Here is a 13,067-nt window from a genome sequence, read left to right as displayed (position 1 = left end):
AAGGGGAAATAAGTAAACTATATTACTAATAGGAGGTCTTACTTGTGTAGTCCCTCAAATGTGTGTTCACATAATAAAATTTTATCTCAGAATAAAATACAAAGTTCCTTCCAGCTCAAGAGTCAGAATTCTTACATAACAGACTCAGCTATGAGGGCTTAAATACATTTATTAGTGAAATCTATGACTGAAACAAAACAATATCTAGAAGGCCATAGACCATTACCACAAACTAGTCCTACTTACAGGAATAAATCTTCAAACACTATAAAATAGTTTAAAATAAAGATCTGTAGCCAAAAGCAAATATGTACGAGGCATTTTTGCTTGTGTCGTAAGATAATGTACATGCCTACATCACTGTCTAATATATAATGAGTCAATCGATAAATGTCAGTTTCATTTTCTTGTTTACCCATATATCTCTGAGATAAAGCATGCCCCTGCTATGTTAATATCTTTTTCTGTGTATAGAAATCCTTTATGTGGGGCACCTGGGTGGCTCAGTGGGTTAAGCCGCTGCCTTCGGCTCAGGTCATGATCTCAGGGTCCTGGGATCGAGTCCTGCATCGGGCTCTCTGCTCGGCAGGGAGCCTGCTTCCCTCTTTCTCTCTCTGCCTGCCTCTCCGTCTACTTGTGATTTCTCTCTGTCAAATAAATAAAATCTTTAAAAAAAAAAAGATTTTATGTATTTAAAAAAAGATTTTATGTATTTATTTGACAGAGAGAAATCACAAGTAGACGGAGAGGCAGGCAGAGAGAGAAAGAGGGAAGCAGGCTCCCTGCCGAGCAGAGAGCCCGATGCAGGACTCGATCCCAGGACCCTGAGATCATGACCTGAGCCGAAGGCAGCGGCTTAACCCACTGAGCCACCCAGGCGCCCAAATACATAAAATCTTTAAAAAAAAAAAAAAAAAGAAAGAAATCCTTTATGTGCAGTAACTCCACATCCTTTTCTCTCTCTCAAGAATTGCCCTGAGTGAAAAAAAATTTCATATCCATGACATTTTAACCACTGTCACTAATGAAAAAAAAAAAAATCTTAGATATAGCTGAATGCTGGAGAGAGGGAAACAGATCATTTCAACATGACTTAGAATGACCATTGGTATTTGCTAATAGCCAGACATGAAGGGACTTGATGGGTATTAAAATTAATTTTATGCTACTAAGTAAAAATCACATCATTGCCAACCTTCTGTAGCAAAAGGAAATGTAGTTCCCCTCTAGATGAAAAATCATATCTTTTTCTTCAAAGACTTGATTTTCAAATGATTCCAAGTAGAATTCTTACAATGAGCTGAAATCTTTCCTTATGCAAACAGAGAAAGCTACAAATATTTCTACTCATAACAAGCCCATAACAACAGCCATTTTTTTCTGTACCACTCGTTTTAGAGCCATATCAAAGTCACTGTGGTAGGAAAGGCTCTTTCTTTGGTTGCATATTACTTTTCCTTTGAAATATCTTCTATGTCTTACTATATGTGTGCCGGTACATCAAGGCTCAAGATGAATGTCTTTGTCCATCTGACTTCCAGGCTATACTCTGCAGTGATTTAGGGTCAAGTTAGTCCTGAATAGTTCGTGCAGTAATAATGCACTACTTTATCAAGACTTGTTTGCCTCTTACCTGTATTATTGTTATTAATCACAAGATATGCTTATATGCATCAGGATTTCTTTCTTCCAACTAGAATTTTTCTCTACAGAGTTGGAAATTTCACCAGAATGAGTTGGTAATTCCACTGTTAAATAATATGTAATAGTAAAGTTATGTAATATGGAGTCTGCATACCTTTGGGTGTTTGGCAAAGTATGTCAAATATAATGATAACAATATAATAATTCAGTTTGCATGAACTTGGGTTGCCCATCTGAAGAACAAATATGAGCTTAGGGTCACTATAAAAAGACCAAGCCGTGGGGAGAGTTCAAATGCTAAAACAAGTTCTCCAAGGTCTTCGGAAAGTAGTAAAGGCCAAACCCAAGAGGGATTTTTAAAGAGTGACCACAAGTCAGAGCAGTAGCCTTGACCCCAAGCCAAACCCACAGGTGTGTTCTACTCATTGTACTACGAATAACTTCTCTTCACTTTACACACCCATTTGTGTAAAAATATAGGTGAAAATTTGGGCTCAGAAGTGACACAGTAAGTTACGTTTCAAGGATATATTTAAAATTGGGGGTGGGGGTGTGTGCGCCTGGGTGGCTCAGTGGGTTAAAGCTTTTGCCGTCAGCTCAGGTCATGATCCCCGGGTCCTGGGATCCAGCCGCATCAGGCTCTCTGCTCAGCAGGGAGCCTGCTTCCCTTCCTCTCTCTCTGCCTAATTGTGATCTCTGTTAAATAAATAAAATCTTTTAAAAAAAAAAGAAATTGGGGAAAACACTTCTATGTGGGAGAGTTATATGTACATGCAAGATTTCTTTCTCCAGGGCGCCTGGGTGGCTCAGTGGGTTAAGCCGCTGCCTTTGGCTCAGGTCGTGATCTCAGGGTCCTGGGATCAAGTCTCGCATCGGGCTCTCTTTTGGCGGGGAGCCTGCTTCCCTTTCTCTCTCTGCCTGCCTCTCTGCCTACTTGTGATCTCTGTCTGTCAAATAAATAAAATCTTTAAAAAAAAAATTTCTTTCTCCATATTCTGTTTTTAGAAACCTACAAAGTTTAACTTATACTGCTCTTGGAAAAGAAATGGATTCCTCATTCTTTTTTTTTTTTTTTTTTAAGATTTTTTCTTTATTTATCTGACAGAGATCACAAGTAGGCAGAGAGGCAGGCAGAGAGAGATCACAAGTAGGCAGAGAGGCAGGCAGAGAGAGGAGGAAGCAGGCTCCCTGCAGAGCAGAGAGCCTGATGTGGAGCTCAATCCCAGGACCCTGGGATCATGACCTGAGCCGAAGGCAGAGGCTTAACCCACTGAGCCACCCAGGTGCCCCTGGATTCCTCATTCTTAAAAAAAAAAAAAAAAAAAAAGCTGGGACGCCTGGGTGGCTCAGTGGGTTAAGCAGCTGCCTTCAGCTCAGGTCATAATCCCAGCATCCTCAGATCGAGTCCCACATTGGGCTCCTTGCTTGGCAGGGAGCCTGCTTCTCCCTCTGTCTCTACCTGCCACTCTGTCTGCCTGTGCTCACTCTCGCTCTTCTCTCTCTGACAAATAAATAAATAAATCTTAAAAAAAAAAAAAAAGCTGCAAACAGCCACTTTTATGATAAATATATGGATTATAAAAAAATGAGGTATAATGAAAACTTTTAAAAAAGGGAAAGAATTAAGGTTGATTCTCAGACTGGCCAGTACCTTCCACACCATATTCTCAATGTAATCTATATTAAGGTCATATTGTTAAAATGTTATGCATCATATATGTTAAACAAATATTTAAAAGAAGACTATAACTATAATAGAAGCCTGTTATAATCCTATTAAACTTCACAAAAGGAGACATATCAGTTGAAATATATTAAGTTTGAATTGTATTTGAAAAGAAAGTTTTTAATTAAGTAGGTATTTCAAAGCTTTCTACTGACATTTAATTTTAAGTAGATATTTCAAAGCTTTCTACTGTCATTTTCATCTTGCTGGAAATGGCATTAACAACTAAAACAATAATAAAAAAGCTCCTCTAATCAAAAACTCTTTGATTTTGTAAAATAAACTAATTATGGTTTAACTAAAACAACAACTGTTTTTTATATTCCTCATGAAAAAAACAAACCTAGTTTATTATATTTTACTCTGAAGGTTTCAAAATCAGAACTGTTCAATGGAGGATGATCACAACAAGGGGACAGAGCAGCAAACTGAAATTAAATTAATCTAGAAAGGATAATTTGCTAAAAGGATTCATTTTTATTTGCAATCAAATTACTTTTCTAATGACTCATTTAAATAAAGTGCGATATCGTGATTTATAAGAAATAGATATTTGGTCTTCAACCCTTTTTTCTGAAACTAGCTCCTAAAACACTTGCAACTTCCTAAGTATTGAAAGCGACAGAGTTTTATGTTAAGGAGGTGACTTTTGAAAGCATCTATGGATGGGAGGTGATTGAAAATGGAGCCAAGAACTGACTAAGGAGTTGAAACTTTCATCCCCACCACCCCTGACCTCAGAGGGAGGGGAGAATGGCTGGAGGTTGAATCAGTTGCCAATGGCCAATGGTTTAATCCATCATAACTGTATAATGAAGCTTGCATAAAAGCCCAAAAGGACAGGGTTCTGAGAGCTTCTGGGTTGGTGAACACATGGAGATGCTGGGAAAGTGGTGTACCAAGAGAAGGCATGGAAGCTGTGTGCCTCAGCCACACACCTTGCCCTAGACATTTCTTCCATCCAGCTGTACTGAGTTATATCCTTTCACAATAAACTGGTGATTTAGTAAGTAAAATTCTCTGAATTCTCTGACTTGCTCTAGCAAATTAATTGAACCTGAGGAGGAGGCTGGGGAACCTCTGATTTATAGCTGGTCAGTCAAAGGTACAGGTAGCGGGGCACCTGGGTGGCCCAGTGGGTTGAGCCTCTGCCTTTGGCTCGGGTCATGATCTCAGGATCCTGGGATTGAGCCCCGAATCTGGCTCTCTGCTTGGCAGGGAGCCTGCTTCCCCACCCCTCCGCCCCGCCTGCCTCTCTGCCTACTTGTGATCTCTCTCTGTGTCAAATAAATAAATAAAATCTTCACAAAAAAAAAGTACAGGTAGCAACCTGGGCTTGACTGATACCTCATAGTTGGCAGACAAGGGCGGGGGTCTTGTAGGACTGAAACCTAGACCTGTGGGATCTGATGCTGTCTCCATGGAGACAGTATCAGAACTGAGTTGAACTCTTAGACACCCTGCTTGGTGCTGTGTGGGTACCACCCAACCCTTGTACGTACACTAGAATTGGTGCAAGAACCAAAAGACAAGGGAACTTGCCTTTACCTAATTATACAAATCTAAATTTCTAATATCATTAGTATGGCAAAACATATTAATGATATTAAAACTTACAATAATGTAAATTATAACACAACAAAACAAAGTCTTCCACTTTGGTTCAAATGCACAGCATTTCAAGAATGTCTCTGCCAAAATAACTGTCTTTAAAAAACTGAATAGTTTTGGCATTATCGAGGTACATAACAAGAAACCTGAAACACACTGGTATAACTGTAATTTCTAATGAGTTTTTGTGAAAATCACTGAAGTTATAGAACCATACTGACTGGGCTGGACAAAAATCTAAGGCTCACAGAACTACTGAAATAAAACTTCTCTTTAAATAATAATAAAACAATCAATATGAACACTCAGGTTTTAAAAGAGAATAGTTAAAATGCACTCAATAAAACGTCAAAGAGACATGTATCAATTTATGATGGGGATCCAAAAGCTTGCATCTAAAATAGGATAAAAACTTTAGGTGAGCTCAGGCAATGATGAAAGAACTACCAAGAATGTGCAAGTGTTCAGTCACATTCTTATCTGTGAAGTCAGCTTTATTAATAACTTCAATTGTATAATAATTATAATTATTTTATAGATTTAAGCAAAGGATGTGAGTTTAATACCTACATTCTAGTGAGCAAACAAGCTTTCTGTAATTTATAAATTTCAATTAAAGATTGGGTAATGAAAAAAATGTTAAAGTTAGAACAACTTAGTTTTCAGTACACTAATGAATTTTTACTTTGTAATACAATATAGCTGTCACATACAATGGCTCTGATAGGCTTAAGTCAAATTTCAATGGGCAAGGAAGGCCAAAGAAGGGTTTATACAATATTCAATATGCAATCGTATCTATTCAGTATACAATAACAAAATAAAAAAAGTACTAACCTAGAAACACAGAAAAAGAATTTATTGTTTTTAAATTCCAGAAATTAAAAATAACAGAGTAGCATGTAATGCATAACAAGCTGGCCCTATAATTTCTAAGCTACAGTCCAATAGAAGCATTAAAGAACAAGAAACAGTCTACATGTTTTCCTACCAGGTAAAGACACCTGAGAAAGTTACCCATAAAGAAATAGGCTTTAATACTCTTAACTACAAATAACCTTTTACCGTTACATTATGAAGATATGCTCTGTGCCTGACAGGACACTAAGCCTTTTCCCACAGAGCTTCTGTTACCGCTCAGCTGCAGGCTGTGATCTATCAGTGATACAATATTCCACATCAATACCAAGCTCATTTGATCAAAGCAGCACAGCAATGTTTTAAAACCATCTGTTTATATTCAATAGTATGTAAAAATCACAGTACACAAATTTGGATATGTTTAACTTGTCCATAAATAAGAGCATATTATCTTAGCGTAGGCTTTCGAAAGAGGTCTGAGCAGTCAGGCCAATAATGGGGTAAACAGACTCTACATTTTGACTAAAGTAATTATAAAATTGCAATTGTTACCATCACCAAGAAGTAACAAATAAATACAAATTTAAAAAAATTTAAGTAGTTCCTCTGGCAGCAAAATTACGTCTACCATAGTAACATTTCCAAGCAAAAAAAATCAATTCGGAGCTTGAATGTATTTTGTGCTTTTTTTTCTATAAAAATGCAGTGTTACTCTCAGACATTTCTAAATAACTAGATTTATAAATGAGCAGTGAATTTCTTTTCATCACAGTTTATTTTTAGTTCATGGTGTGCAGATTATAGAACTAAACTATAAGCTTTTTACCAGTACTTTAACTGTATGAGTCGTGGTCTTTTTATTTTAAACAGTGATTTATTGTCATTCTTAAGGTAAACAACAAAAACAAATTCTAAAATTTTAACTTCAAATTAAGTCTTTCAAATTTCAGATGACAGAGCCAATAACTGGTAACAGCTTCTTCAATTTCATATTAATAGTCTAATTAAAAACTTACTAAGGATTACCTGGCAATAGATTTGAAAGTATCGGGTTTCTGTTGAAGGCAAACAAACAAAAAAACATGCAAAATACCTGCCAAAACACATGATCTTCTTTCTGATTTTCTATCTAAACTCATAAAATGTTTATAAATACATGATCATTCTACACAATACAGAGCTGCTAGAGCATTGCTAAAGGAAATTATAGTTTTTGGTCTTACGGAATAAGACTAAGATGGAAAGGGGGATGAAAACGGTGAAATCTGGGGGTGCAGTACACTCTTCCTACGCACAAGCACGCGGCTGCTCATCCGGTCAGGTCAGTGGTTATCATTCAGTACATGATTCTCCCGGCAACTAAGAAATCAGAACACAGCTATTTCCTCGTCCTAGAGTTAACAATTCTTTTAAAAGCTCTATCCAGAAAGGACTGTTGGGTTGTTTTGTTTTGTTTTGTTGTAAAAGGGAACAAAGAATAAATAGGGAAAAAATTTCCATCCCCAAATTCATATAACACAGGCTCAGTGAGCTGTGAGCTTCAGTCAGACTGACCAGTGAAACAAAACTGTTAGTACCATGAGACAGGTGCTACCCTAGACAGTTCAAAACATGATCCACTAAAACAAATACATGTTTATATGCCTCAAACAACTAGAAAGCTTGTCATTACTGTTTAATTAGCTCCTAGGATAATAGAGTTCTAGGATTTTGTACCTTCACGGTATACCTGAATCATTACTAGCAACAAAATGCCAACTTCAAAACTGCTATGAAAGTAAAATCATCATCAGAAAAATTCAGCCTTATTGTAAATGAGGGAGAACTTAGTGCTAAATACTAATACCAAATGTATGAAGGCAGAATTTTTGTTTGTGGAAGACAGAATGAGGAGTTAAATGTACCCAATCAAGACCAACTGGAATACAGAACAGAGAATTAAAAATGTTTCAGAAAAAAAATAAGAAGAAGAGGAAGAAGAAGGAAAATGGAGGTGATCCAGGCAGCAAAAGAAGAATGGATAGAATGAAAATATAAGAAAATGAGGCACATGCATATGGCTCTCTTTTTTCTGACTTCTGTGTTCCTAATACTTCACAATGTAAGTGGCATATAGGTCACACTAGCAGGCAAGGATGAGCTTTCTGATGGATAGTGATGAAGGATTTGGGGCTAATGAATTTGTTTTCTTGTTTTTGTTTTTGCTTTTAATCATACCTGAAAGCCTTGAATCCTTGCTAAATATTCCAGTTGTTTTGAAGGTTGTACTGGAGAACAAGGGGGAGTAGGAGAACTTCCTTTTAAACCTATGGCTTCAGCTGTAGGAGATGTTCCATTCATTAGGAGTTCCCTGGCAATTGTAGCTGAACTATTCGATGTGGGAGATATACTGAAGAAAGAGCTTGAGGGTTGGTTCATATCTTTGGGTGACAAATAGCCTAGAGTAGTGCCAGAGATTACTTTGTGGCGGCTGGCTTCCATCTCTTGATAAACATCAGGAGACAAATGAAGAATTCCTTTTGGAGCTATAAATAAAATTAAGGAACATTGTTATTACATTTAAATAATTAAAACAGAAACATGTTATAGCATTATTCACATAATGATTTTACTTGGTTTCATAACAAAGCGGTAAGAAACTTTCAATTAAGCATCTTCCTCATAGGGGCCAAGGCATTTGCTGCCTCAATTTAGAGGTGAATAACATGTCAGAAGTTTAAAAAGATTGAGAATGTGCTGGGTCTTCAACCTGCAATTTAGTATTTTATCATCTCCAAAAGAGACATGAAACCCCTCATATATGCAGCAATTGAGAAACAGTAAGTCAAATGAAGGCTGAATCAGTCCAAGTCATCTGAGGTACAAACTCATATACCCGATGGCCTACAGGTGTTCCTCCCCTCACAAAGGTATCCCACAGACAATTCTAACTCATGAACACTTCAAAAAGTGACAGAGTATCTTCTTCCCAAAACTGGCATTGTCTCCTATCTTGATAATCTCATTATGATGCCACCATCGATCTGCTCAGGTGCCCAACCTATACAGCATTTTGACTCATCCATAGATAAGCAGTTACCATAGCCACTCCAGAATTTGTCCCGTCATAATCAAGTATGCTAGCTCAAGCCAGACCACAGGCAGGTTCTGATATTAAGAGGAGGGAGCCGAGAGATACGTTATCAGTCGGTGGGGTTGTAAACATATAAAAGAAGCCCCTTCCTTTGACTATCATTTGTCTCAGAGATGTTTCAAACCACATTTTACACTGAATGTTCTAATGTCTTTGGATCAGATATTAGCACCTCTCAAATCTTGTTATCTTTAAAAATTATTGAGAAATCACCACTTTTGGAGAATGTGCTCTGACAGACACAACTTAATTCCCATGCTCTTGCCTCTCTCTCTCTCTCCCACCATTAACCTTCTGATTCAAGCCTTCACTGTTTCTCACCTGGACTACTGTTAACAATCACTACAAGATTTCGCTGTTGTGGCGCCTGGGTGGCTGTTAGTTAAGCTCAGGTTGTGATCTCAGTGTCCTGGGATGGAGTTCTGGGTTGGGCTCCCTACTCAGTGGGAAGTCTACTACTTCCTCTACCCGTCCCTCTGCTTGTGCTCCCTCGAACATGCTCTCTCTCTCTCTCTCTCAAATGAATAAAATCTTTTTTTAAAAGTTTCACTACTGCTAGTCTCCCTGGTGTACATTTCCCCAAATGTCTATAACACAGCCCCAAATAAAAGTGTCCCATGATAAATAAATCTAGGAAATAATGCAAATGATCTCACATACACACAGCCCTACCTTTTGGAGGATGAAAAACGCGCATTAGTGGCATAGTAAAGACTGAGAAGTTTAGAACAAAAATCTATTCAACCTGGTTTAACCCAGGACTTCACAAATTTATTTTTTATCCAATTTTTTAAATTTTAATTTAATTCTAGTATATTTAACTTACAGTGTTATATTAGTTTCAGGTGTATCATATACTGATTCAACAATTCTATAACCTAGTGTTTTACATAACATTAATAACAACTCTTTTAAACACTCTGAAAAATGCTAAGGCTAGCCATTTTCTTATTTCAATGTCTTTTCTGGCTTCCCATCACTGAACTATTAAGTCGAAACTCCTTGGGATGACATACAAAGCCCTTAATCATTTGGTTCCTCCTTACATATCTATTCTCTTCTAAATTCTTCATGAAGATCCCACGTTCCCAGTCATGCAGATATAGTCACACTTTTCCAACATTCCATGCTGTTTGATCCCATCACATCTTATTTCTGTTGTTCAATTACAAACACACGCACGCACACACACATGGTTAAGCTCCTATTGGTAGGTTCCAGGCACTGTGCTAACCAATGCTGTCCTGACCTCCAGTCAGGTTGAGTCTGTTGGGAGAGGAAAACGAAAAGGGATCATGTAAAGTGGTAGATGCCTCAGTGAAGATGGATCCAGAGAGCAGTGGGCATGGGAAAGGAGAAGCACTAGGAGCCCAGGAAAGGCTTCCCGGACATGACACTGACAGCAGATTTCAGGAGATAAGGAGAATAAAGCCAAGGAGGAAGAGAACTGAAGGCAGAGAGACAAAGGCAGGGACCAGCGGAGTGCGTGTGCCAGAAAACCTTCAGCGGTTCCTTACCGCTAGGGCATGAAGAGACAGGTGGGAACTGCAAAAGGTTAAGGTGGAGGGAGTTAGGGGCCAAGATCCAAGGACTTTATCCTGATAGTATCAAAACATAAAATATTTCTTATTTTTTAAAAATAATTTATACAGCTCAAATTAATAATTTTATTTTATGGATTTTATGGATTGGCTTTATTATTATGCCTTTGTGTTAGTTTTATAACTGGGAAGAAATTTCAATAAATTTTTTTTAAAAGAAAACATGCACTGGATACAGACAAATCTTCCTCTCATCAGAGGAAATGACTATTAACATTATGCTTTAAATATATGCTTTTAATCTTTTTTTTGTATGAACTTTTTTGGTGTTGAGTTGAAGAAATATGTTAAAACATAGGCCTATCCTATGATCCTGTTGTTTATAAAACAATATACTTCTACTACTACTATTAAGGCATAATATTTCACTACATGAATTGTTTCCTTAAACAAGTTAGATGTTGGACATCTAACTTGTTTCCAAATTTTTGTAATTATAAACAACATAGTGATGAACATTTCTGGTTTTAAATCCTCGTTTATAGGAAAATTTATTTCCTTAAGTTACAAGCAGAATTGCTATTCAAACAATATGCATTTTAAGTTTTGACATTAACAATCTGCTCCAAATTGGTATAACTCTAAAAAAGCTGTAAGAATTTCACACTCCCATATTAATATATGAAAGTACCTATTTTTTCCTATTTGGGGGATGAATATTATTATTATTTAAAAAAACTTTGCCTCTGCTTTGTGTTTAGATAAGTGAGAAGATTTTTAAATGATACCCTCTGTACCAAAACAATAAAAAAAGGTACATTCAGTCCTACACCCTGACCTCTGGGGAGGTGAGAGGAGCTACAGATCCCCAATGATTTAATCAATCTTGCCTACATAATGGAACCTCCATATAAAACCCTTAAATGATGAAGCTTGGAGGGCGCCTGAGTTCTGAATATATTCATGTGCTGAGAGGGTGGTGTACCCCTATACCAACTGCTGTGCTCCAGACCCTTCTGGGCCTCACCCCATGTACCTCATCATCTGGCTGTTCATTTTATATCCTTTATTTTAAAAAAACAGTGATAGTAAATAAAATATCTTGCTGAATTCTGTGAGCCATTCTAGCAAATGATCAAACTTGAGGGGGTTGTGGGAACTCCTTAAATTGAGAGCCAGTCAGTAGATGAGAAGTACAGGGGGCAGCATGGGACTTATGACGGCATCTGACATGGGGGCAGTCCTGTGAGGCTGAGCCCTTCATCTGTGGGGCTCTACGTTAATTCTGAGTTGTGTCAGAATTGAGTTAAACTATAAGACACCCAACAGGTATCTGGAAAATTGGAGAATTGGTTGGTATGAGGGAAAAAAAATCCTCACATATTTGATGTCAGAAGTGCTGTGAATAAAAACAGTTCATATGTCAAAATTGATCAAACTGTACACATTATGTGTAGCTTATTATACTTCAATTATACCTCAATAAAGTTGTAAGAATATTTGCCAATTTGATAAGTGAAATGTCTTACTGGTTTTTGTTATTTCACAAGCCGCATAAATACCACAGATAATTCTTACTTAAATAATAATTTAAATGTTATGACTCTAAATTCTACACTCAATTTAAGAAGTCAAGAAACTAACAGCATTACTTCAGTATTGTTATTCTACAGCAGTAATGGGCTTGCCAATAACAATATTATAAAGCAACAAAAATGCTCTCTCAACACTCCAGAGAGGCATTACATCACAGTGTAAGAACTCATGCAGAGTTCAGGCTCCCTTATTCTACAGTAAAGCCCGAGTTGACTTTTCTTCATAAATAAAGAAGATTCCTTTCCAGAGAGCTCAACTATTATAATAGTTGTTGAAAGACTTTAAAGACACATGTGGATTTCTGCGGTCAACTACTGAATGATTTTTAACTTGAATATTAGTAACAGAGTGTATGGATTGGTCACAATTCATTTATGTTCTTCCTGTTGTAAATATAAGTAGCTTTTCAGTAGGGTGAGGGCCTGAAAGTAGAATCAAAGAGTAATTTAGGCTATACATATTTAAGAACTTTAACTTATTTTGCCAATTAGGCCTCCTGAAAAACTATACCAATTTATGCTTCTATTAGCAGTATGTGACTAAACCTGTTTTTCTCATTCATCTGTTGACACAGCTTTTAGTTATTCTAAATAATTATTGACACTACCACATTTCATTGTTATATTGATTTACATTTATTTAATTACTGTGCAGGATAAACTTCTTCTCGTGAAGAAGGCCTGTGCCTTCTTTTCTGTTAGTCTGGACCTCAGTTTTGCTCCGGGACTTCAAACATATTTCCCTTGCTCAAGCCTATTACATCCTACTAGATGTTAGATGTCCCTAACCCATTCTCCCCTCATCTCTGTCTGACTTTGTCTTTAATACTCCTATGCTGGTACTAATGGTCTGTAACCATTGTACATAGCTACACTGCAGATACAACCCTGGCATTATGCACTTTAAATGAAATTATCTCATTTAATACTCCACAACAACCACAAGAAAAGGGCAT

At 37.1% G+C, this 13,067-nt stretch overlaps 1 protein-coding gene across 10 annotated transcripts in view; it reads right to left on the bottom strand.

The window, feature by feature from the left end:
- Positions 1 to 13,067, bottom strand: part of STAU2 (staufen double-stranded RNA binding protein 2) — a 336,676-nt gene that overhangs the window by 130,923 nt on the left and 192,686 nt on the right. For 9 of the 10 annotated variants that reach the window (XM_059166206.1, XM_059166204.1, XM_059166208.1 and 6 more), the window contains one exon: positions 8,060 to 8,367. In XM_059166206.1, coding sequence (XP_059022189.1) covers positions 8,060 to 8,367 — 308 coding nt within the window. Of the gene's footprint in view, positions 1 to 5,819; positions 7,202 to 8,059; positions 8,368 to 13,067 lie in introns of those variants that run through there. The other variant, XM_059166212.1, reaches the window with a different exon arrangement.

This window comes from Mustela lutreola, chromosome 3 (assembly GCF_030435805.1).
Source record: "Mustela lutreola isolate mMusLut2 chromosome 3, mMusLut2.pri, whole genome shotgun sequence".
Lineage (NCBI taxonomy): Eukaryota > Metazoa > Chordata > Mammalia > Carnivora > Mustelidae > Mustela > Mustela lutreola.
Note: the sequence above shows the minus strand (reverse complement) of the source record. Positions and strands in the feature narration are given on the sequence as shown.